Genomic DNA, 22911 nt, shown 5'->3' with positions numbered 1-22911 from the left:
TGGACGGACGGACGGACGGATGGATGGTATATAGTTTATGGGTGGATGAATAATGAAAGGATGAATAAATTGATGGATGGATGGTGATACATATAGGGATGAATGCATGGTAAATAGAGGGATAATAGATGATGGGTGTATGGGTGGGTGGATAGATGGATGATGGATGGATGGATGGATGGATGGATGGATGGATGGATGGATGGATGGATGGATGGATGGATAGATGGATGATGGATGGATGGATGGATGGATGGATGGATGGATGGATGGATGGATGGATGGATGGATGGATGGATGGATGGAATAGCTGCAGTTCACCAAAAACCTCCAATGAAGCCACTTTCTCACCCTCAGGACTCTGGACAATGAAAGACATTTTTTCAGGTCTGTTATAAATTTTAAAAAGTGTATTAACTTGTTTTCTGTGCATTTTTTATTTTGACAACCTCTCAGTGCACAAATCCTCTCTGTGATCATCTGGCTGCACCACTCAAGGCCCATAAACAGCTGAGACTTTACCATCACTGACACAGAAACATTACCAAACATCGCCACCCATAGTTCATGTAGTTTGTCAGATGCCTGTAGGTTGAAGAAACATTAGGAGGTGTGCTGCCGTCAAGAACATATTTGCAGACTAAAAGTAAACAGTTCAGGGTTCTACGTACTGTTTAGCTCCACCTGGACTGACAGTTTATAAAAGGACGTCCTCCAGGTGAGTCGTCTCAAAGAGGGTCAGTCCTGAGCACTGACATGGGGGCCGTAGGAGTCCAGCTGATCCTGTGGGTCATCTACCTGAACCTGATGGTCGGCTCGCGGACTCGGATGGGTAAATGAGAATGATCTCTCTCTTTTGAGTTCTTTGACTGGAGCAAATACTGTTGTTTGAATAGAAGTACTTTAAAAATGCCCTGCTTGTTGACATACTGTAACATTTTCTATGAAAGCGTACATTTCTGGAAATATCTATTGAAGTATTGTTTGTGTTGTTTCATATGTCAACTTGGTTTCATTGTATCATGTGATGTGAGTAATACGTAATTTTCATTACATTTATTTTCTTTTGCAGTATTCACAACTTCAAACCCAAATCTACCGATATTGACCGTGACTTCAGGTAACTAAACAAATGCACAGTATCTACATTTGCTTATTTAACAATTAGTTTTAACAGCAATTTTTCCATCCGTATTAATTTGGTGTTTTTTTTTTTTTTGCAGCTAATGCTTCTCACATTGGCCGAGTATGCACAACTTGGGGAAACCACCATTTCAAGACCTTCGATGGACAATTCTTCCAGTTGCCTTCCACCTGTAACCACATCCTGGCCTCGGACTGTAAGGACAACTACGAAAACTTCAACATCCAGTTGAGGCGTAGCATTGTCGGCGGCCGCTCCACCATCAGCCTCATCACCATGAAGCTGAATGGGATGCTGGTGGAGCTCTCTTCCAATGCCGTCATTGTCAACGGAGAACAGTGAGTTCACCAATCAGACACAGTGATGCTTTCTCCGCTGCCTATCTGCAAGGGTTTGTGAAGACGACACGCAGTGGTGGATTTTGCTATGGGTGAAGTGGGGCAGCTGCCCAGGGCACAAACCTAACGGGGGCGCGCCGTGCAGCAGCTCAGTTCTGCCAGGAGAGGAAAGCAGCCAGGTCCGCCACTGCTGACACGGGATCAACTACAGAGCTTCAATCAGTTTTTGTGCGGTTTTGATTATTCAAACCCATTTAACTCAAAAGCTATCCTAATACAATCAGATTCAAATTCACACCACTTTACTGAACCTCAACGGGCAGCTGCAACAACAACAATCAATCAAAGGGACTTTAAGAGGCCTTGTTCAGGGTCATTAGACAAAAGACACCCTTTTCCAATGACAACCTCAGTTATCACAATATGTGTCGTAATGGCTTCACATGAATGTATTAAAAGTTATATGAGAATGGAAACATGGAGAAAAGGAAAACAGTGTCACCGAAATGTGAAAACTATTTAAAAATCAATATTGAACAAGCCTTTTTACATTGAATAGTGTTCCTTAAAGCCTTGGCTATAACCACAAATTACAAGATACACATTGTCACCAACAGTGTGGCAACAGTTACTTTGAAAAAGTAATATGATTACTGATTACTAGTTACTCCTTTAAAAAGTAACTTAGTTACTTTACTGATCACTTGTTTTTAAAAGTAACTAAGTTAGATTACGAGTAAATTTTTATTTATTTTCAGCTGCTGCCAACAACACCCCCCACCGTCTCAACATAAAAATGACAACTGGTTTTTCCATAAACTCTGTGCTGATCCCTGTCTGGCCTCCTGCATCATCTTTATACATATTTAACCTTTGACCTACATTATTTGTTGTATTTATATCTGACTCATCTGTTGTTGCCCTATTTATCTATTTATTTATTTGCACTGCCTGTTCTGTGCAACCTTTAAATTGCTCCCCTGGGGACAAATAAAATATTTGATTGATTGATTGATTGATTGATTGACTCAGGAAAATTACAACAATAGTGTAACATGTCTGCAGTTGTGTTAATGTTGCAATGATAAGGCTTAGCGATGATGTCGAGTTGGTTCCGATTCCTTTGTGTTACCTGAATGTGCAGTGAGAGCGAGTTGGCTTGTGATTGGCTGAGAGTGGAGAAGGGGGCGGGCCAGGTGAGCATGCAGAGATGGAGACTGCATGTGTGTGTGTCCATTAGGAGAATGAAGGTGCGGCCCGATTCTGTTCAGGAATAAAGCAGCTTTATGCATCTTCCTTTCCAACGTTTTGCGGGACGCTGCAATAGTAACGCACAGTGACTTGAAAAAGTAACTAATCTGATTACTGGTTTGGAAATAGTAACGAGTTGAATTACTCGTAATTGAAAAAAATGGTCATGCACATTTAAATACATGATGTCATTCTGAACATTTGTGTCGAGATGAAACAGACTTATAGAAAATAGATAGAGAGGGTAACTATCTTATCTTTGGTTGGTCTTTGCTGGTGCCTGATTGAAAAAAATGTGGATAGCTACGTTTTAAAACAAGCCAAATTATCAATCATGTATGGAAATAAGATTTTAGGTCTTGGCAAGTGACAAATATTTTGCAGTGAAAACAGTAAAAACAGCTTCAGCAGAGTAAAACAATAAAATATCACACGTAACACAAGATAGTGGTCCTTTCGTGAGTTTAGTGCAGTCGCTCAGTCGGCAGCATCAAGACTGGACAGAGTGGCAGATTGAGCATTTGCAACAGTAGACTGAGCTTTCTGTTTAACTTGTGTATTATTAATGGCATCTAGATTATGAAAACACACCCCCAGCCACTTTAGAGGCTGTTGTTGGTTTGTGAAGTGAAAACTTCCTACCAAGTAACCATTCAAGTTCCCGGTTCCATAACAACAAAATGACTGTAGATTTTTGGTTGACTTTTTGACGTTCTGATGATCCTTCAATCATCATAGATTCCAAACCCTGTTCCCTATTATTGACACTTGCTATGCTTCATTTCACTATCCATGTTATTTTACTGCAATGGCTTTAATGCACTCTTCAAAGTTTGTGATTCTTTGGTTTTTGTCAACCTTTAGCTGCTCCATACATGTCTTGTTTAGAGGCTGAGGTGAACAAATGAAAAAAAAAGTCTAAATGCTTAAAAATGCTGCAAGCAAGAATGAAGAAAACATCAGTGATGCAATTTTCTTTAAAACTTCTAACCACAAAAACATGTGGAAAGTTGAGACTAAGATTGTATTTGTGGTAGAACATGAGTTGTAAAAGATACACTAAGAGGCCAGTATATTACTTTCACAATCTGATATCTGCTTTGATTGAAATCACGATAAAGGTTTTACATAAACAGTGGCGATGTTGAGAGGTCTTTGTAATATTTCAGCCACCACATTTATTAAAGAAGTATTGCACCCTGTCACACTTTCAGACTCATTCAGTCATTATCTGTTGTGTGACATGTATCTCTCAGTTTCCACAGCTTGGTGTGTTTTCTTGTTGCAGGGTATCTCTGCCTCTCATCTCGGTTGAGGCTGTTATCAAGCGCACCACATCCAGCATCACTGTGAACGCCATGTTTGGACTCCGAGCCATCTGGAACCTGGACGACTCTCTGGATGTATGACGCCCACCCTTGTATCAAACACGCAGAAACACACACAAACACACACACACACACACACACACACACACACACACACACACACACACACACACACACACACACACACACACACACACACACACACACACACACACACACACACACACACACACACACACACACACACACACACACACACACACACACACACACACACATCCTCTTCTTTGGGTTCAGGCACATGTCTTGTTTTACAATAGACAAATTTACCCATCTGTTATTGCTCCAGAAGCACTTCTAAACGACCCAGTTTCACTACAAGATTGTTTTGTTAACATTACATTTGCAAGAAACCCGTAAAGTCTTGCAGCTGTTTCAGTTGTATGAATAGTGACAGAACATGAAAGTATTCATCTATTATTCTTTACCAATGTCATTGAGTACAGGTCTCAGTTGCACAATGAGCAACAAAGAGCACAATAATCAACCTGCTACTGGAACAGACTGCAAGAGAATGTTAGTGACATGCAGAGGAGGCCTATATATGCCTACAATGTAATGAAAGTGTTATTGCCCGAAGCTCTCCAAGCAGTCCAAAGTCCTGTTTATATGACAACAAAAATGACTTTGGGCCTTTCATTCACACCTAAACAAAGCTACAAGTCACTGAAAACAATCATATCTGAAAACTCCGGGCCAAAGTGGAGATTTGGAAAAAGTCTGTCTTTCCGTTTGGATGTAGACAGAGTGAGATGAAGTTTAACGTCACAGCACACAACCGAAGTGTCATCAGGATCATTTGTATGTGAACTGTGGCTTTATGTTTCTCGTTACACTGCCGCCTATTTGTTTGTCATGTTCGTAATAGCTCTTAACCAGGTTGTTATGTGGCTCTGTTCTAAATTTTTTTTTTTTGTAATGATTTGGTGTGAACAATGTTATTTTTGAAAACGTAGAGGAGGACATACCATTTTTGTAAATACCCAGTTATGTCTAAATGTGGCCTAAGGCCCATTTACACAACATGTTCAAGTGAAAATACAAAACCTCTGTTGTGCTTTCTGTATCCGTTTACATGGCAATGGTGCTTGGAGCCACTGAAAACGCAACTTATTGAGAACAGCTCCCAGCTTCCAGTTTCTGTACTCCATCTGCATCTGCAGAGACAAAACATGCTTTCTTTTGGCGTCGTTCCGAGACAACATATGAATGATTTTTTTTTTCAAACTTTTACAAATACAGAAAGCGGCCCTTTAGACTCACTTGATGAGCGAGTTCAGTGACAAATTTCTGCCTCTGGCTGGTGGAGAGTCAGTGAGTTGAGTCATATGAAGATGAGTCAGGAGCTGAGTGAAGTCGCTTTAAAGATTCAGAAGACAGTTTGCTGCATGCATTTTTAATCCAGTGTGTAGTTTAATACTCATTTATACCCTGATCAGTGACATCATCCATGTGCTTGCCGATCTATGAAGAAGGGTTGAGCAGTAATTCTTTCTCAGTCCCTGCAACTTCCATAAAGATCAAAATCACACGGGTTAAAATGTGAAATGTCCTTTGGACAAAGTTTCTGACCAACGTGTTCAAACGTGTGTGCAGAACTAGAGAACTTGTTGAGAGCGTCGGGAACTGCCTGAACTGCTGAGTCATGGGTCAGAAACCAAACAGCAAACATTTTCCAAACCAGACCTGATGGTTACCGTTAAAGTAGTGATGACTGCGTTGAACGGCAGCTTGAGCTAAACCTTTGATTCTCAGCCTGTGGTCCAGCTTTGCCTGCTCTGAGAGTCTCAAAGTAACTTTTTCAAAGAAATCCTTAATAAGACACTTTCAAGAACAAGAGTAGACCCTAGAAACGCTGCTCTACTTTTAGTGTATCTGCCAGTGTTTGGCTTCACGGTAATGTTTTCGGAAATCAGAGTTTGTAGGGGGGCTGAAACCTTTCTTAGGCTCCAGGAAAAAAAAGGTGGGAAATGGTCTAGAAGACATTATTAGGCTTAATGCTGTTGTATTGTGTTGATATATTACTCATTAATTCTGTCTCTGTGAACCATAAGTCCGTAATACTCATCCTAATGTTGAGTCTTCATGCGATCCAAACGAATCCAAGTGACAACAATAATAGAAAACAGCGATTAACGCATGGTGCATGAGTATTGGTGAGTCATGGGATGGGCTTATGGGATATGTCCTGAGGAGATAAGCAAACATTTAGAAAAACTCAAGTCTGAATACTGAATGCCACAGTGCAAATATATCTGCTACAAGTAAACATACATGAGTGAGCACTTCATGGAAGAGAAAGTGATTAAAGGACGTTGTGACTGGGAGAAAGGCTGGATGGGATTTTTTCATTGTTCATGTTATTGAGGTTCAAATTCTACCAGTGAGCAATCAGAATAATATAAAATAAAACAACCTCATTCACAAAGCTTGTTGTTATTTTTACACTTCATTATAATTATGACCTGGAAAACAAAATTGTACAGGTTATTGATGACAAAACTGTTATTACTAAGTATACTTTAGTTTGTATTTTTGATGAACACCCGTCCTTTTTACAGCCCGCCCACACAGAACTCAGGTATCACTTTGCTTTCTTGTCATTAATAAGGGATAACATTTTGTTATTATTTTTATTATAGATCCAATTATGTAATTATCTCCAGTGAATATGAAACGAAATAAATCAATAAGTAAAATAACTAATAAGTTCCTCCATCCATCCATCCATCCATCCATCCATCCATCCATCCATCCATCCATCCAAACAAAATGAATAATGTCTTGTGATTTTAGGAATGACCGTTTTCTGCTGTTTCCACAGATTGAACTGGAAAGCAGCTACCAAAATAAAGTCTGTGGACTGTGTGGAAACTTTGATGGCTATCCTAACGACTTCCAAAGCCAAAGCGGTGAGATTACGACTCGGTGTTATGGAGCGACCATTTGTACTGACATAATAACCAATGGCTGATTTATTACAAGCTCGTATTCATTCACTAAGGGGCTACTTTCACAAATATGGTGGATTGGTTATACCCTAATTAAGCATTTCATGGTCATATCTTCATTATATATATATATATATATATATATATATATAATTATTTTTTTAACTCACCAGACAAGTTTTTACTTTACCCTTGGTGTTTTTCTCAATGATGTTTAAAAAGTATGTTAACAATGGCCTGTGCTGTCAAAAATACATGAAAGTAAGGTTTCAAAACCTTTATGGGATTAAAATATTCAAAAGTGTGAATAGGAAAATGTAATGTGACTAATAAAATATATTACCCGTTGAAAAAAACCAAAAGAACAACAACTGTGGAGTGCAAAAACAATCGGTTGTTTTTTTGTGTTTGATACGGAAATTAAGGTACCCAAAAAATATGAAGTTGTGATTATTTGGATTGAGTTAGATAAATAAATAAAAACAGCAACACAGCCTATTGAGACTACCTGTTATACTCATATAGGACGTCAATGGATTTTAAGATTTAAATATATTTTTACAAATATAATTGCACATGTTTTGCATATACATTTATATACATGTTTTACATGCATGTACATATATGTATATACATGTACGCACCACTGTGGCACAGTGGTTAGTGCTATCGCCTCACAGCAAGAATGATTCTGTGTGGAGTTTGCATGTTCTCCCCATGTGTATGTGGGTTTCCTCCCTCATTCCTAAAAACATGCACTGGCATGTGTGTGGCTGCTACCGATGAGTAAATACAGGAAGGAATTTCCCCTTTAATACAGAGCTTGAATAAATTAATATAGCAGTATTTATTTCAGGAACAATGTATGATTTCTCAACAACATAAAAAAAAAAAAAAAAAAACTTTTCAATATGTGCTGACTGCAGGCGTCGAGCTGTCGAAAGAAGACTATATTGAACTCTACAAGATGGACAACGCCACAGAGAGCTGTGAGGAGCTCGAGCTCGCACCCCTCCAGAGCTGTGGCGAAGAGGTAACGGTCAACCTTTCTATCATCTTAATCCAGATAGTTATTTTCTTGCCTTTGGGGGAGTTCGTTTATATGATAACAGTGCTCGGAGGAACTGAAAATGCAACTTTTTGAAAATGCTGCGACACCATCTCCATGTTAATGGGGGATAACAGATTTTCTGAAACGCTGCTACTGCGTATGCGGCGGTGGTAAATAGTTCTTCTGCACATGCTAAGTAGATGGACAATAAGAACAATGTTTCCTTCAGAGTATCATGACACAAAGTCTATATTCTCCTGAGACTTGGTAGTTTTATAGTTGTGTGTCACTGTAATAACAATCCAAAGTGGTTGTCTGTCCATATGAATCTCTGTGTACTCCCATTGTCAATGTTTATGCCGTATTGTGCTCTGTGCACACGTAAGGTTTATTACAAAAACAACCAACAGCACACACATCTTTTCAGTGTTTCTGCCGTTCCTGTGTAAACGGACATCATTTTCAAAACGTTGTAAATGCAAAACTTTTTGGAAAAACAAATGTAAAATGTTCTCACTTGAGTCATTGTCCTGTAAATGGGATCTCAGTAAACAACATCAACCTGAAACCTGAAATAAAAAAAAGCTAAATACATATAAAAACAACCCAGCAGCATCACAGTTTTCTCATCTTGTATTTCAGTTCCTCTCCTTGATTTGTAAAAGTGGTTTGGGTTTTTTTTTAAGGTGTGAAAAGATATACCACGTTTCTTCATGAGATCATGATAAATAGGACTAAGAACACTAGTTTGATGGGAAAAATCAATAATATTTGTCTTTGAATGTTTAATTTGAATGTTGAATGTCCGATCCACATTTACTATATAGCCCAAATCTAGTCTTGAGATTGGGGTGTTGGTGGACCGTCCAATGTGGTTCAATAACACCCCAATTTCAACGACTAAATTTGGGCTATATTTGGACCACATTGGACTGTCCAATAACAACCCAATTTCAATGACTATATTTGGGCAAAATCAAGGCTATGACGGACTAACCAGATATAGCCTAAAACACGACATCTAAATCACGGTGGGTGTTTGAGAGGAGTACCTCTATAACCAGATTGCTTCAAACATGAATTCCAGTGAGAGTTCTGTCTTTCAAAGACTTTAAATATCATATTTTTGACTTGAAGGACTCATCACCGGAAATCCCACTTTTCCTTGTTGAAACATGCATACTGGCGTTGGACCTCTGCCTGAAAATCAGCAGTTTGAAAGTGGTTGAGATTTTTTATTTGGGCTCTTTGCTCAAATCACAGTAGCGCGGTGGCGGTGGCGCTCCTCAAAACGAGGTTTTATCGTACCATAAATCACCTCTGTTAGATTTAGCAGTTAGCCGCTAATGGGACTATTATAAACTTTGGACCTCATGTGATTTACAAATGACGTTGCTCTGTGGCATGGATGTTTGTAGATGGGGCTCCACAATGTTGTTGTTTTTTTCGTGTGAGCAAAGGACCGCTATGGCTATTGCTATGCTATCCATGATGTACAGTTCCTGTGGCCTTTCAACGCATGCTTAACATCCATACCAGTCGAAATCTTACCTGTACTGTCAAGAGGAAGTTGCGGTATGAAAAAGGGTCAGAACAAGGTCTATATTCGATTTTTCTTCCTAATAAATTTAAAGAATTGATTTAAAGACAATTTAAGGGAGACTGGCTACTTGAGAATACCAGGTGATGACTCCTTTAAATGAAGATTGGTCATATCTTAAGGTTCACATGCGTTTTTCCACTGTGCTAGTGAAGTGGCAGTTTATTGGTCTACCTGTTCATCCCCTGAGAACCTGTACTTATTCCTTGATGAAAACCTTAACAAACCTAGAATTTGACAGATTGTTACCACATCAGACCAAATCTCTCAGAAAAATAAAAGAACAGAACCTATATCTTGTTCTTCTTTGGCTTGTTTTTCAGGAATCTTGCAGAGAGACTTTCAACATTGATGCATTTGCCAGCTGTGAAAACCTTCTGGATTTGGATAGGTTCGTTCAGGCCTGCATGGTAGATAAGTGCACCAAGGAAAGCACGGATGCCATGCTGTGTAAAACCTTCTCAGAGTACTCCAGACAGTGTGTCCACGCTGGAGGGAAGCCTACACAATGGAGGACCGATGAGTTTTGCCGTAAGGGTGCAACATACAGTTCATTTAAAAGCCTGTCCTGAATCCTTAGTAGAACTGTTTGATCGTGGATGATGTAGCAAAATGGGGAATTTTGTCCCCACAGCTAAAAAATGTCCAAACAACATGGAGTTCTTGGAATGCATGAGTTCGTGTCCTGACAGCTGCTCCACGCCTGAAGCCAGTCAGTCGTGTGACAGCCACTGCCACGATGGCTGCAACTGCCCTGCAGGTACACACACACACACACACACACACACACACACACACACACACACACACACACACACACACACACACACACACACACACACACACACACACACACACACACATACACACACACACACACATACACACACACACACACGCATGCATGTTATAATAGCTTGTCAGACCCCACGATAACACTCCCTGATGACTTCAAAATCTTCAGTCATCAAGCTGAAGACAACTAAATATTGACTTACTGCTTGCAGTGCAGTATAGCTCCAACTGAAAGAGAAACTTTGTGCTTCATTTGCATACTTTTGAGACAGTATTCCATATGGCAGCCGGTGGAAGCGTGTTAACAATAGTGGGCCCAGGACAGAGCCTTGGGGAACACCACATGAAATATTATCGAGCCTTGACTTGAAATCACCATCTGACACAGAGACGTTTCTGTCTTTTAGTTGTGATTTGAAACAGTGTAGCACCGTGTTGGTGATGCGTTCGATGGGGTCGAGTCAGTGTAGCAATATACCAGCAGCGTGACTGAATAATACTAGGTCTGAAAATGCCGTGGTGTGAACAAAAACTGGACTGCAAGCCTTTGATAGGCAGTTCTTGTCCTATATGAGCTACTCATGACTATTACTCATGTTGTAAGCTCAGACTTGTATTATTTTTTACGTCCTCAGGAACGGTCATTGACGACATCTCGATGACTGGCTGTATTCCCGTCTCCAACTGTCCATGCGTGCACAATGACAAAATCTACCAATCAGGAGATTCCTTCTCTGTTAACTGCAGAGACTGGTAAGAAGACAATGTTTCTGTCAATGTATAGTCATGAATATAGCTGAACATTTCCAGACATGTTTGTGTGTTTATCCAATAGCTAAGTGTCAAATGTTTAGATTTTTTTTAACAAAAGAGAGTGACAGCCAGTGTTGCCACAGTTACCTTTAAAAGGTAATCTGATTACTGGTGACTAGTTACTCCTTTTAAAAGTAACTATTATTTTAATGATTACTTGCTTTTAAAAGTAACTAAGTTAGATTGAAAGTTACTTTTTTTAGTTACTTTCAGCAGCAGCATCGTCTCAACAAGAAAATGAAACAACTGCTGATCCCTGCCTGGCCTCCTGCACCATGTTTATACATATTTTAACCTTTGACCTTCATTCTTTGTTTGATTTACTATTACTGGTATTTATTTACCCAGTGATGTAGTTGTTGTCTCTTGTTGCATTATTTATCTATTTATTTATTTGCACTGCCTGCTCTATAAAACCTTTTAATTGCACTCTGGGGACAAATTAAGTCATTGATTGATTGATTGATTGATTGATTGATTGATTGATTGATTGATTGATTGATTGATTGTAAAAAAAGGGGGGACTTTCTGCCAAAATATGTTTTACTCAGAAAAATTACAAAAATAGTGTAACATCTCTGCAGTTGTGTTCTTGTTGTGGCCTGTGATTGGCTGAGAGTGGAGATGGGGACAGGTCAAGTGAGTGGAGGTGGGGGGGGGGGGGGGATAAAATTCACTTTAACTTGTAACATCACATTAAAAAACAAAAGAGAAGTTCATTTCTGTAAATTCTGGCCTGACGTCTTGATTTTTTTTTTAAAAATCCTCTCTTGTGGCTCCGCTGGTTTCAAATGTCATTGACTAAATTGCAGTTGAATGTATTCACCTGCTCCTCGTTCACTTCCTCCAGCCTGCTCCAGAGGTGCTAATACAAGCAAATATAAGTAAAGAACACGTGCTGCCTGCGGAGCTTCACTCATCATTAGGAGCTCCAGCCAGCAGCCATTTCTCTTATGTAGGTGTGTGTTCTGGGTAGAAAAGGAAGGGGGGCAGATTCAGCCTGGAGTCTTGTTGTGGCTGTTATCATAGCTGCTGGTGTGACTCATGTGTTTTCACTCATTTTTGTAATGCAAGGTTGTACGGAATAGAGTGAAACTACTTCCCGAAGCTTCATCCTGATGTTTAACACTTCACTACAGTCACTATCAGACAGGTGGTCTTCTGAACAAGGACATCTCAGGACACAAAAGTGAATGTACCATTGTGTGTGTGTGTTTGTGTGTGTGTGTGTGTGTGTGTGTGTGTGTGTGTGTGTGTGTGTGTGTGTGTGTGTGTGTGTGTGTGTGTGTGTGTGTGCCCTGTCAGTGTGTGTAAGAAGGGTAAGTGGCAGTGTATCGAAGATAATTGCCCGGGAACCTGTTCGGTGGAGGGAGGAGCCCACGTCAACACCTTTGATGGGAAAGTCTACACCTTCCATGGGGATTGCACATATATTCTTGCCAAGGTATGAGAACATTAAAGGCAGCTCAGTAGAAACGTGCTTGATGTCCCTGTTTTTGATAAGCTATGAAAAACAACATCTCCATGCTAAATGATATAGCATTGTTTTTACCATACTCCTTAATTTACAAGATGACATGTCACTCAATTTACATGCTTTAAATAACAAATAAATACCAACATAAAAATGATGATTCCCATAAAAACCAACCACAATGCATTTGTAATACACTATTCTTCTTATATGCATATTAGATTACATACAACTTTATTGTCATTACAGTGAAATGTTGATTTGCAGATGCAAAAAAAAGCAATAGATGTGTGGGAATGTTACGCTGGAATATTCATAAAACTTAATGTGTATTTTAACACAGATGTAAAGTTAATAACATTTAACATGCTTTAGGCAATATGAACTGTGACACAAACAATGAGGGTTGAAATGTGCTCGATGAAGGGGTGAAAAAGGTAAAAGCATTTTGATTGACTATCAACAGCCTGAAAAACATAAGCTAGCCAGAATAATAAAACAAATAATAAACGGACAGATTGCATGATAACTCTGAAATACAAACTATCAGACAAGTCCAAAGATTGTCTTTGGTTTTGTGTAAATAAGTATTCTACGTTTTTGATAACTTGAACTGTGAATAATATTTTTAAAGACATATAAGTGCAATAACACAAATCCATTTTTAATGATGCCAACTGGTGGGAACTACACCAATGGTGGCATGTTTACGCAAATTCAGCCACACGAAGGCTTTGATCCCAAGGCTACTTTAGCTTTGACCACGGCACCACTGATCTCGTGGCTCGAGTCTTGGCGTTGGGTTTGATAATCTTGCTAAACACAGCGATCATCATATATCAGAATATCCGAACAGCTTTCACAATTTTATTGTCAAACCATGAACTGCATTGAACTGCAAGTCAATTTGGATAGAATGACCCTGCTAAGTATGTTTGTTAGCACAGTTTTTCTAAAACAATGTGTCAATACTGAGTACATCACACTCTTCCTTTACACTTTGTTTTCTCACACAAAGAAACAAACTTCTTACTTAGTTACATAGACCCAGATATCCAGTGAATGTTTGTTGCTGATGGTATCCTTCGTCCCGTTGTGTGTTACTGCAGAGTAATGACTCGTTCGTTGTGGTGGGCGAGCTGGTCAAATGTGGCGTGACGGATACTAAGACATGTCTCAGATCTGTAACTCTGGTCTTAAACAACAAATATATGGTAAGCATCAGCACAATCACACAGTTGTATTAATGTTTCTGGCATTTCAGGTGATTGTATAGTCACATCTATTTCATGAAGACTTCACCTTTCATTCTAAGTTCTCCAAAACCTTAACACAAAACAATCTATATGATTTTGATTTGATGACATGCCCGTCTATATGTCAATTTTAGAACATTTTTATGTTTTCACAAATTCTGGCAATTTTAGGAGGTCACACGGGATCTCAAATCTCCTACTCTCACTATGTCAACAAAATTCTCTTACAAACACCAAAAGACAAGAAAGGTTCAGATTTTTGCTGTTTTCACATGACAACAGTTAACTGGAAACCACATAGTTTTCTTTCATTTTCAGAAGGATTTCATGTTTAGACAGCAGCCTAGTGAAAACGATCTGTTGCATGTTAGAAATGTGTCTCCAGATGATGGTGTAGTAAATCTTAAGTCTTTATTGAAGAAGCGCTGATAAATTTTAAAAAATGAGCAGTACCCAAAAAAAGCTGTAGTTATTGTCAAACTTAAAAACCATTGACTCGATCATATGCGCAGTACTGCTCATTTCAGAAAGTTTGCTTTTGTCCTGTTTAAAAGGAGGCGGAAAATGGTTTGTCCCGAAACAACTTGGACTCTGGAAGTTGTTTTCAAAAGGGCCTTTTTCAGACTCCCAATGACATTGTGGTGTAACCAAGCAGCCAAAAACTCTATGGAAGTGTACAATTTTCAATTAAACGTCATGTAAATAGGACTTCTATCTAATTGAATCTGCTCTTTTGAGGTGTGTCAGAAATTATGAACCAATCATAATATCCTGATTCCCAGAAAACACTTGATTGAACAAATACAATGATCTAAGAGTGAAAGAACGAGTGACTGAATATCGGATAAGATTGTGTACCTGTTCCCATCGACATGAAGGAAAAAAACAGTTTTCAAGGTTGTAGATAAAATAGGACTTAGAATTTAAAACACTGTTTGACATATGTTTGATGTACTCTGAAATGTGTCTTTTCTCCAAATGACAGGTTAAAATCAAGCAGAGTGGGAAAGTCTTGCTCAACCAAGTAGAGTCTCAACTGCCACTGTTCATATGTGAGTTCCTTCAGATATTATCATCTATATTACAGAATACCCACCATAGAAAAGAGGGAAATCTAATAATGATGTTTGGAATTTGTAAAAACATTTGATAGCGTGCTAGAAATTTTTTTTTTTAACAAAATCATTTAGGTAAAAAATGTCTCCCAGCAATCTAAACCTACAGCAGCAATTTTATGAACCTTAAATATGTTCCATAAACTTTCAATTTATATGTATTTTTTATTTTATTTAATTTTTTTACAATTTTACATAGATATCAGAGGTTCAATAACACTGTATTCAAAGTGTATTTCCCCAAATCTTGAATATCAGCCAGTCTAAAAGTCCCTCTTGTGAGCATGACAGAGAACAGGCTGTTGTACCTTTAAATACTAATGAGCGGTGTCTGTCCACGCATACTCCATGTCAGTTTTCTGGTAGCATTTAACAAAATTGCGCTCAACTTTCCATTTTAAAGGGCAGAGCTCATCTACCTGTGGGAGGGTCAAAAGTAGTATCCACTACCAGAGGGAGGGGTTATTTCCCTGCATGATATCATGAAGGGATAATCTCTGAATTGCCTGTAAGAGCACACATTCACTAAAAAGTGGCACAAGCGAGTGAGGGAGATGACAGATTGGCTTCACTTCTGGGGCCTCATACACAGGCTGTGGGGACACATGCTATTGTTAGAAAACTATTAGAAAGTAAATTTTGCATAATATGGGCCCTTTAAAGCTTCTTCCGACTTAGAGCTACTTCCTACTGGTTAGTAATGGCTTGAGTTGTCACTAGTTTACTGAACTGAGTTTTTTTTTCTATTATTATTCTGACTTGTTCATTCTTAAACTTACTTTTCTGAATGTTCAAGTAACTAATGTTGGTTCAGTCCTGATCTTGAGATTTGGGGTCCAGGGTCTGAATCTGAGTTACAAAAGAAATGGCGGCCAGTGTGAAAACGAACGAAGTCTGTAGTAAAATCTGAGACCCTGAAAATACACTATGGGTTAGTGCCATCGAGCCAAGTAGTTACATTTCTCTCAGATCTCATGACAGAACAGAACTCTTTTTTTCAAGACGCACCAAAACTTTTAACTCTTGAAAGATGCATACTTGTGTATTGTGTTTCTGATTTTTTTTAATTCAGCTTTTCAACAAAACCGTACAAATTAAAGAAAGATTTGGCCGTTGATTTTTCTTTGTTTGGCATTCAAAGAACAGACGGATGACCAAGTTTACAAGAAGATCAGAAAACAAGCATGGACTTGGCCTCAATTCAAAATACATATTTGCTTTATGTTTGTGTTTCTGTGATTGAATGGACATGTCGCTGTTACACTGAGTAACTGATGTCCTTTGCTTGCCGCAGCTGAACTGAGCGTCTTCAAGCCGTCTTCCTTCTACATTTTCGTCAGTACCCAGGTGGGCATACAGATAATTGTCCAGCTGTCCCCCATGATGCAGGTGTTTATTTCAGCCGACACGTTACTCAAAGGAACCACCTCTGGTAAAACGTCATCTTCTCTTATTCGCAAAAACTTTTTCATATAAGGACTTGAGTGTACAAGTATTTGTGTGTGTGTGTGTAACTCTCAACACGCTCCTTTCCTCAGGTTTGTGTGGAAACTTCAACGACAAAATGAAGGATGATTTCATGGCAGTTAGTGGGCTCGTTGAAGGCTCTGTAGCTTTTGCCAACTCATGGAAAATCTCTGCCAACTGCCCAGACGTCATAATGCAATTTGGAAACCCTTGCAGCCAAGGAATTAACAAAGGTACAAAAAGCTCTGTTTTTCAATGCCACTGCAATACTACATCACCCTAAACTATATTTTGGGCTTTAACTGACTACCTCTTAGGGTTCTATGCCAACCACTGGTGCTCCAAACTGACTGATGCCAAAGGAGTGTTCGCCCCTTGCCACGCTGTCATCAGCCCCAACACATACAGAGAGGTCGGTCTGAATAACAAGTTTCCACTACAAATAAACTGCTGAACATGTTTTAATCACTCCATTCCTTCCTTGTCCCTCACAGCACTGCATGTATGACACATGTAACGCTCTTAATAGTCAGGAAGGCATGTGCTCTGCAGTCTCCTCGTATGTCTACGCCTGTTCAGCAGCGGGAATCCATCTCAGCGGCTGGAGGGCCACCATCTGTGGTAATTATGACACAATTTATCTTCCCTTTATAATACAAAAAGTTTAGGTTTAAAGTGCCGGGCTGCTATTCATACAAGTCTCAAGTTAGATATTAAATGAATTCTCTAAACAGTGCATGATGCAACATTTTTACAGAATTATATCTTCTTTAACGGACAGAATTATATTTTGAAACATGTTGTGTGCATGCGCAGCAGCAGTGTCTCCACCGTCGACATGGAGATGAAGCCTGAGCGTTTCTACCAAGTTGCAATTTCCTCGGACGACAAGACGATGGAATTGGAGCGTTTTCAAAAAGTTGCGTTTTCAGTGGCTCTGAGCCCTGTTGTCGTGTAAATGGACACAAAAAAATGCTACGGAAGTTTTCCATTTTCACTTTGATGAAAATGAAGCTTCACATACTGACTTACCAATGAAATTGTAGCATATAGATGCATAGGTCGTCTTTTGGAGCAGAAAGACTGCGCGAAAGAAAGCAGTGCAAACATATAGCAGCATCACAATGAAATGGATCAAAGCTTGAAACTTTGAACCTACTTGACATATATTACGCCATGCTCAGATTTTTCTTCAGTTGCACCAAAAGTCCGAACTTTCATTGAAAATGTCATCCAAAATGAAAACCAGGTGGTCCATTCGGAGAAGGTTCCCCAGTATTCTAAACCTATAGCAGCATAACTCAAAACATTGATTCAATTCAAAATGGGTTCGAATAATTTTATCAAAATACCCAAAATACGGACAATTTATTCATATTGATTTCTTTTACCTTCTAGTTTATGCAATTTATATGTTCATTTGGGGTAAAAAGAAAATAAAAACATAGCGATATCCACCCTTCCGCCCCACCCCCTTCACTTGGTGCCCAAATAGTCTTAACCAACAGCAGCATAGCAATGACAATGAAGGACCTTTTAATCATTTTGCATCAAAATGTTCAAATTAGCTAGATTTCGTATTTCTATTTTATTAGCTCTTTTTTTTTTTTTTTTTTTTTTTAAGTGCAATTGAAACTTTTCACACAAAAGAACTTAAAACTGATATTTCAGGTTGCACTGCCCTGATGAAAAATCTGATTGTCATGATTTGTTTCTCCCAAACAGAAGAATTCAGCAGCAACTTGTGTCCAGCACAGACAACGTATAGCTACAACATGACGTGCTGCAGTCGAACCTGCCAGTCCCTCAGTCAGATTGACTTCTCCTGCAAGACCAGCTTCGTCTCAGTGGACGGCTGCGGCTGTGAAGAGGGAACATATATGAATGAGAAGGGCCTGTGCGTGAAAAGCGTTGACTGCCCCTGTTACGATAAAGAGAACGTCATTCCTGTTGGAGAGATGGTCCGCAAGGATGGAGTTGATTGGTAAGTGCTGAATATTAAAGTTGTTGGACTTTTGGGTTTGATTTTGGCTGTAGGTGATTTTATTAGTTTAGAAATCTTCAAAAAAGCAGTTTGCTTGTGTTTTACATGTGATACACTCAAAATAAGACGCAGAGCGTCATCACGCCTAATCAGGAACATTTAAATGAGGGTTTTGTGTGCTTTACATCCTGTTGACACAGGACCGATCAGCTGGAAAAGGTAGAGTTTCTGTTTGTTTGCCTGTGTCACTATGGAGTGAGTCCATTGAGTGTTGAGTCACCACCAGCACAGATATGTGATGGAATTACACTTGTTGACAGAGGATGTTATCAAATATGTCATAATGTGGCAATATATTGGAATTTGGGAACAGAAAAAACCCAAAACAGCATGGGGATGATCTTTGATCAAATCAAAATCTGCAGTACAACAAACAAAATATATGATGGGGTAGAGATGACTCATTCAAATACTAAATTATTAAAAAAAAAAAAAAAAAAAAAAAGGTAAACTGAAAGACAGGACAAAAGTGAAATTGCTATTCTTTCTTTCCTTTTCAATTTTCCTCAGCTTATGCAAACATGGATATCTGAACTGCTCCAAACAAATAAAGACCAGGGGTATGTCTCTGTTTGTAGTGTGTACACTAGTTTCATAATACCATGGCTCGTTCAAAAACTCTGAATTTGTCACTCATCATCCAGACCCAAAGTCTTGCTCTGCCTCCATGAAGTACTTCGACTGCTCTAATGCTTCTCTGGAGGCCGTTGGGACTGAGTGTCAGAAGAGCTGCACAACAGTGGACAGTCCCTGTGTGAGTACAGCGCGGTTACTCCACCATATGTTAAGATTTTTGTTGTGGCTCATTCACCTTTTGGTTGGATACAGATAAGCATGGGCTGCACGTCAGGCTGCATGTGCCCCGATGGGCTGCTGTCAGATGAAGCAGGAAACTGCGTCAATGAGAGTGACTGTCCGTGTTATCACAATGGAAAGATGTACCAGCATGCAGAGACACTGCAGGTCGACTGCAACACATGGTTTGTACTGTGCATCAAAGACACACCAGCATCTGCATGGATATATTTCCAGAAATATCAAAAAGCTCTCTGTTTCTGTTTGGTTATCTTAAAACCAAAACACATTTTCTCTGGAGTTTTGTGTTACATTTTAGATGGTGTTTGTGTGTGGTTGTCTTTCAGCTTCTGCAGTGGAAGAAAGTTCATATGTACCACCAACGTGTGCGACTCTGAGTGTGCCATCTATGGCGACGGTCATTACATCACGTTTGATGATAAGAGGTTTGACTTCAGTGGACAGTGTGAATACACACTCCTCCAGGTAAAGTGGCAGAGGAGCAAAAGTGTGAACATTTTGTTGATTTTGAAAGTAATTAAGAGAACAGATTGTGGTTGTGTGTGGCACTATCAAGAATAGATTAGCGCCGCCTCACATGTGTCTGTTTAAAGTAAAGCCAACAGACAATCCTGAGCCAATCTCCTGCTGCGAGGCTGGGGGTGGAATTCGAGTCCAGATAATGCCATCAGATTGTTTTTTTATTGACATGTAAAGCATGTTGTGATGTACATTTCCTTATCTTTAGCATGCTGTGGCTTCCAAACATTTGCACCAATCATCCAACTACCAATAAATCTTGTGACAATATCTTTGGCCTTTCTCTCACTCAGGACTACTGTGGCAACAGTAAGATCAATGGGAGCTTCCGAATCATCACTGAGAACGTTCCATGTGGAACCACCGGAACCACCTGCTCCAAGACCATCAGGATCTTCTTGGGGGTAAAAACTGCTCTATAATACGTTAGAGGAAGAACGACAGCAGCTCTTCAACTATTTTCATCCATATGAAAGTAACAGTGAAACATCAGCATTTGTAACGAAGTTCACTTTGGTAATCAATTACTTACAAAGGTGTGTGTGTGTGTGTGTGTGTGTGTGTGTGTGTGTGTGTGTGTGTGTGTGTGTGTGTGTGTGTGTGTGTGTGTGTGTGTGTGTGTGTGTGTGTGTGTGTGTGTGTGTGTTTGCGTGTGTTTGATGTTGATGCCCACAGGACAGTGAGTTTCAGTTTAAAGATGACAGACTCCACGTGGTGAAGGGGAGCAGCCTGTTGCTCCACCATCAGGTGCAGAAAATGGGGATTTACCTGGTGCTGGCGATCAAGAAAGGACTCGTGCTCATGTGGGACCAGAAGACTAGTCTGTTCATCTCAGTCAGTGCAGACTACCAGGTAAAGTCTGTACATTAAAGTCACCTCAGCTTGTTTATTCGAAAGCAGCTACACCATCAGAATATCCATTAAAAAGGTTTTTCTCCACAAAAGAACTGCAGTCATAATTGCTAACGCCACTACTTTTGGTAAAATTCTTCGATTCTAATGACATCATTTTGCATCCAAGGAGGAAATTTCCACTTAAGCCACTAAATCAAGTGCATAAAGACAAAAACAGCCTAAATACTATAAAAACGAGGCAGAATCCCTCTGTGGTGCTGCTCTGTTGCCTATGGCACTGGAGTTATAGAACAATAATGTACATTTATATGTATGTTTATTGAGACATTCAAGAAAAAAATGTGCTAGAATAGAGGGCTCATAGTGAAGCACTTGGATATTTGAGCAGGTCTGACCCAGCTGAAATCACATTGGGATGTTCTCAAGAGACTTTAAGAGGGTTTTTGGCTCAGGGCTTTGTGGAGACAGAACGGCCCAAGAATATGAATACTGATACAAGATTGTAGCCCTTTATTGACTGATTGACTTGATTGACTAGTTTGATGTGTTTTCTTCTCTCAGGGTCAAGTCTGTGGTCTTTGTGGAAACTATGATGAGAACAGTAAGAACGACTTCACCACCCGCTCTCAGGAGACGGTGGCAGATGTTCTGCAGTTCGGTAACAGCTGGAGAGTGTCGTCCACCTGCCCCAATGCCAAGCTCATCAAAGATCCCTGTGATTCCAACCCGTACCGGAGGGCCTGGTCTCAGAAGCAGTGCAGCATCATCACCAGTGACACCTTCATGAATTGTCACTTACAGGTAACCCCAGTCACCGCCAGCATGTTGCACTATTTTAGCCATGGTTCGGAAGATAACATAAATTGTATTGCTTTTGTATGGCTTTTCACTCCTTTATTACTCATAATAGTACAATAGGAGCCAAACCTGCATGCTGACTTGCATTGCTAACAGTACTGTTATCTCCACAGTGCAACGTTTTGATTATCCTTGACCTTTACTGCTCTCACTAACTGAACATTCTTATTGTGTGTTGCAGGTTGATCCTGGTCCGTATTATGATTCTTGTGTGAGAGACTCTTGTGCTTGTGACTCCGGTGGCGACTGTGAGTGTTTCTGCACTGCTGTGGCTGCCTATGCCAAAGCGTGTAATGAAGCTGGAGCCTGCATTCAATGGAGATCTCCAAAACTGTGCCGTAAGTTTAGCCTCTCCATACTTGAATGAGTAACTTGGACATCCAAAGCACAATATGTTTGCCACATAAAGCAGGTTATGTAAAAAACTGATGAATCATGTTTGGTCTCTCGCAGCTATTTTCTGTGACTACTACAACTCCCCTGATGGCTGTGAGTGGCACTACAGGCATTGTGGAGCTAAATGTATGAAGACGTGCAGGAATCCATCAGGAGAGTGCTCTCATCTCATCACTAACCTGGAAGGTAGGATATAACCATTCTCTAACATGCCAGTTTTAGACTGGTGTGATGACTTTTCAGGTTACAGTTTTACTTAACTTGTGTTGCTTGTAAAGCTAATTGGTATGTTTTAATGGTTTTCCAGGCTGCTATCCACAGTGTCCCCCAAGCAAACCCTTCTTTTATGAAGATGGTATGAAGTGTGTGGCCTGGGAAAAATGTGGATGTTATGACAATAGAGGCAACCACTTCGATATTGGAGACAAAGTTCCAGGGAACAACTGTTACACCTGGTACGTCTCAACTTGGATCTATCTCAGAAAACGTTACGCAGGGATGTCCAAACTTGGTCCTCGACCTCCAGCGTCCTGCATGGTTTAGGTCTTTTTCCAGTTACAACACACTTGATTGCAAAGAGAGGCTCATTACTGGGCTTTTCACAAGCTTGATGATGACATCAACAATAGATTCAGGTATGCTGAAACAGGGAAAGAGCTAAAACATGCAGGACAGCGGCCCTCGAGCTGGACACCTCTGCGTGAGAGTCTGAATACAGCAGAATGCAGCAGCGTTTCATTGACTCATTTGTAAAAAGTACAAAACAACAACTGCCTGTTA

At 39.8% G+C, this 22911-nt stretch overlaps 1 protein-coding gene across 1 annotated transcript in view; it reads left to right on the top strand.

Moving 5' to 3' along the window:
* Positions 1 to 736: 736 nt before the first annotated feature.
* LOC308106463 (uncharacterized protein) overlaps positions 737 to 22911 on the top strand; it is a 51603-nt gene continuing 29428 nt past the window's right edge. The window contains exons 1-27 of the mRNA XM_080458225.1: positions 737 to 832; positions 1073 to 1120; positions 1224 to 1482; positions 4022 to 4136; positions 6946 to 7033; positions 7999 to 8105; positions 10047 to 10254; positions 10358 to 10483; positions 11154 to 11271; positions 12637 to 12775; positions 13915 to 14019; positions 15047 to 15113; positions 16471 to 16608; positions 16715 to 16876; positions 16961 to 17055; positions 17138 to 17264; positions 18369 to 18627; positions 19198 to 19247; positions 19332 to 19441; positions 19516 to 19667; positions 19830 to 19968; positions 20316 to 20426; positions 20698 to 20874; positions 21439 to 21678; positions 21917 to 22073; positions 22189 to 22317; positions 22439 to 22586. Coding sequence (XP_080314351.1) covers positions 757 to 832; positions 1073 to 1120; positions 1224 to 1482; positions 4022 to 4136; positions 6946 to 7033; positions 7999 to 8105; positions 10047 to 10254; positions 10358 to 10483; positions 11154 to 11271; positions 12637 to 12775; positions 13915 to 14019; positions 15047 to 15113; positions 16471 to 16608; positions 16715 to 16876; positions 16961 to 17055; positions 17138 to 17264; positions 18369 to 18627; positions 19198 to 19247; positions 19332 to 19441; positions 19516 to 19667; positions 19830 to 19968; positions 20316 to 20426; positions 20698 to 20874; positions 21439 to 21678; positions 21917 to 22073; positions 22189 to 22317; positions 22439 to 22586 — 3650 coding nt within the window. The 5' untranslated portion in view covers positions 737 to 756. The remainder of the gene's footprint in view (positions 833 to 1072; positions 1121 to 1223; positions 1483 to 4021; positions 4137 to 6945; positions 7034 to 7998; positions 8106 to 10046; positions 10255 to 10357; positions 10484 to 11153; positions 11272 to 12636; positions 12776 to 13914; positions 14020 to 15046; positions 15114 to 16470; positions 16609 to 16714; positions 16877 to 16960; positions 17056 to 17137; positions 17265 to 18368; positions 18628 to 19197; positions 19248 to 19331; positions 19442 to 19515; positions 19668 to 19829; positions 19969 to 20315; positions 20427 to 20697; positions 20875 to 21438; positions 21679 to 21916; positions 22074 to 22188; positions 22318 to 22438; positions 22587 to 22911) is intronic.

The sequence above is a fragment of the Lipophrys pholis genome (assembly GCF_963383615.2).
Source record: "Lipophrys pholis genome assembly, chromosome: 2".
Taxonomy (NCBI): domain Eukaryota; kingdom Metazoa; phylum Chordata; class Actinopteri; order Blenniiformes; family Blenniidae; genus Lipophrys; species Lipophrys pholis.
This window is presented reverse-complemented; position numbering and strand designations above follow the sequence as displayed.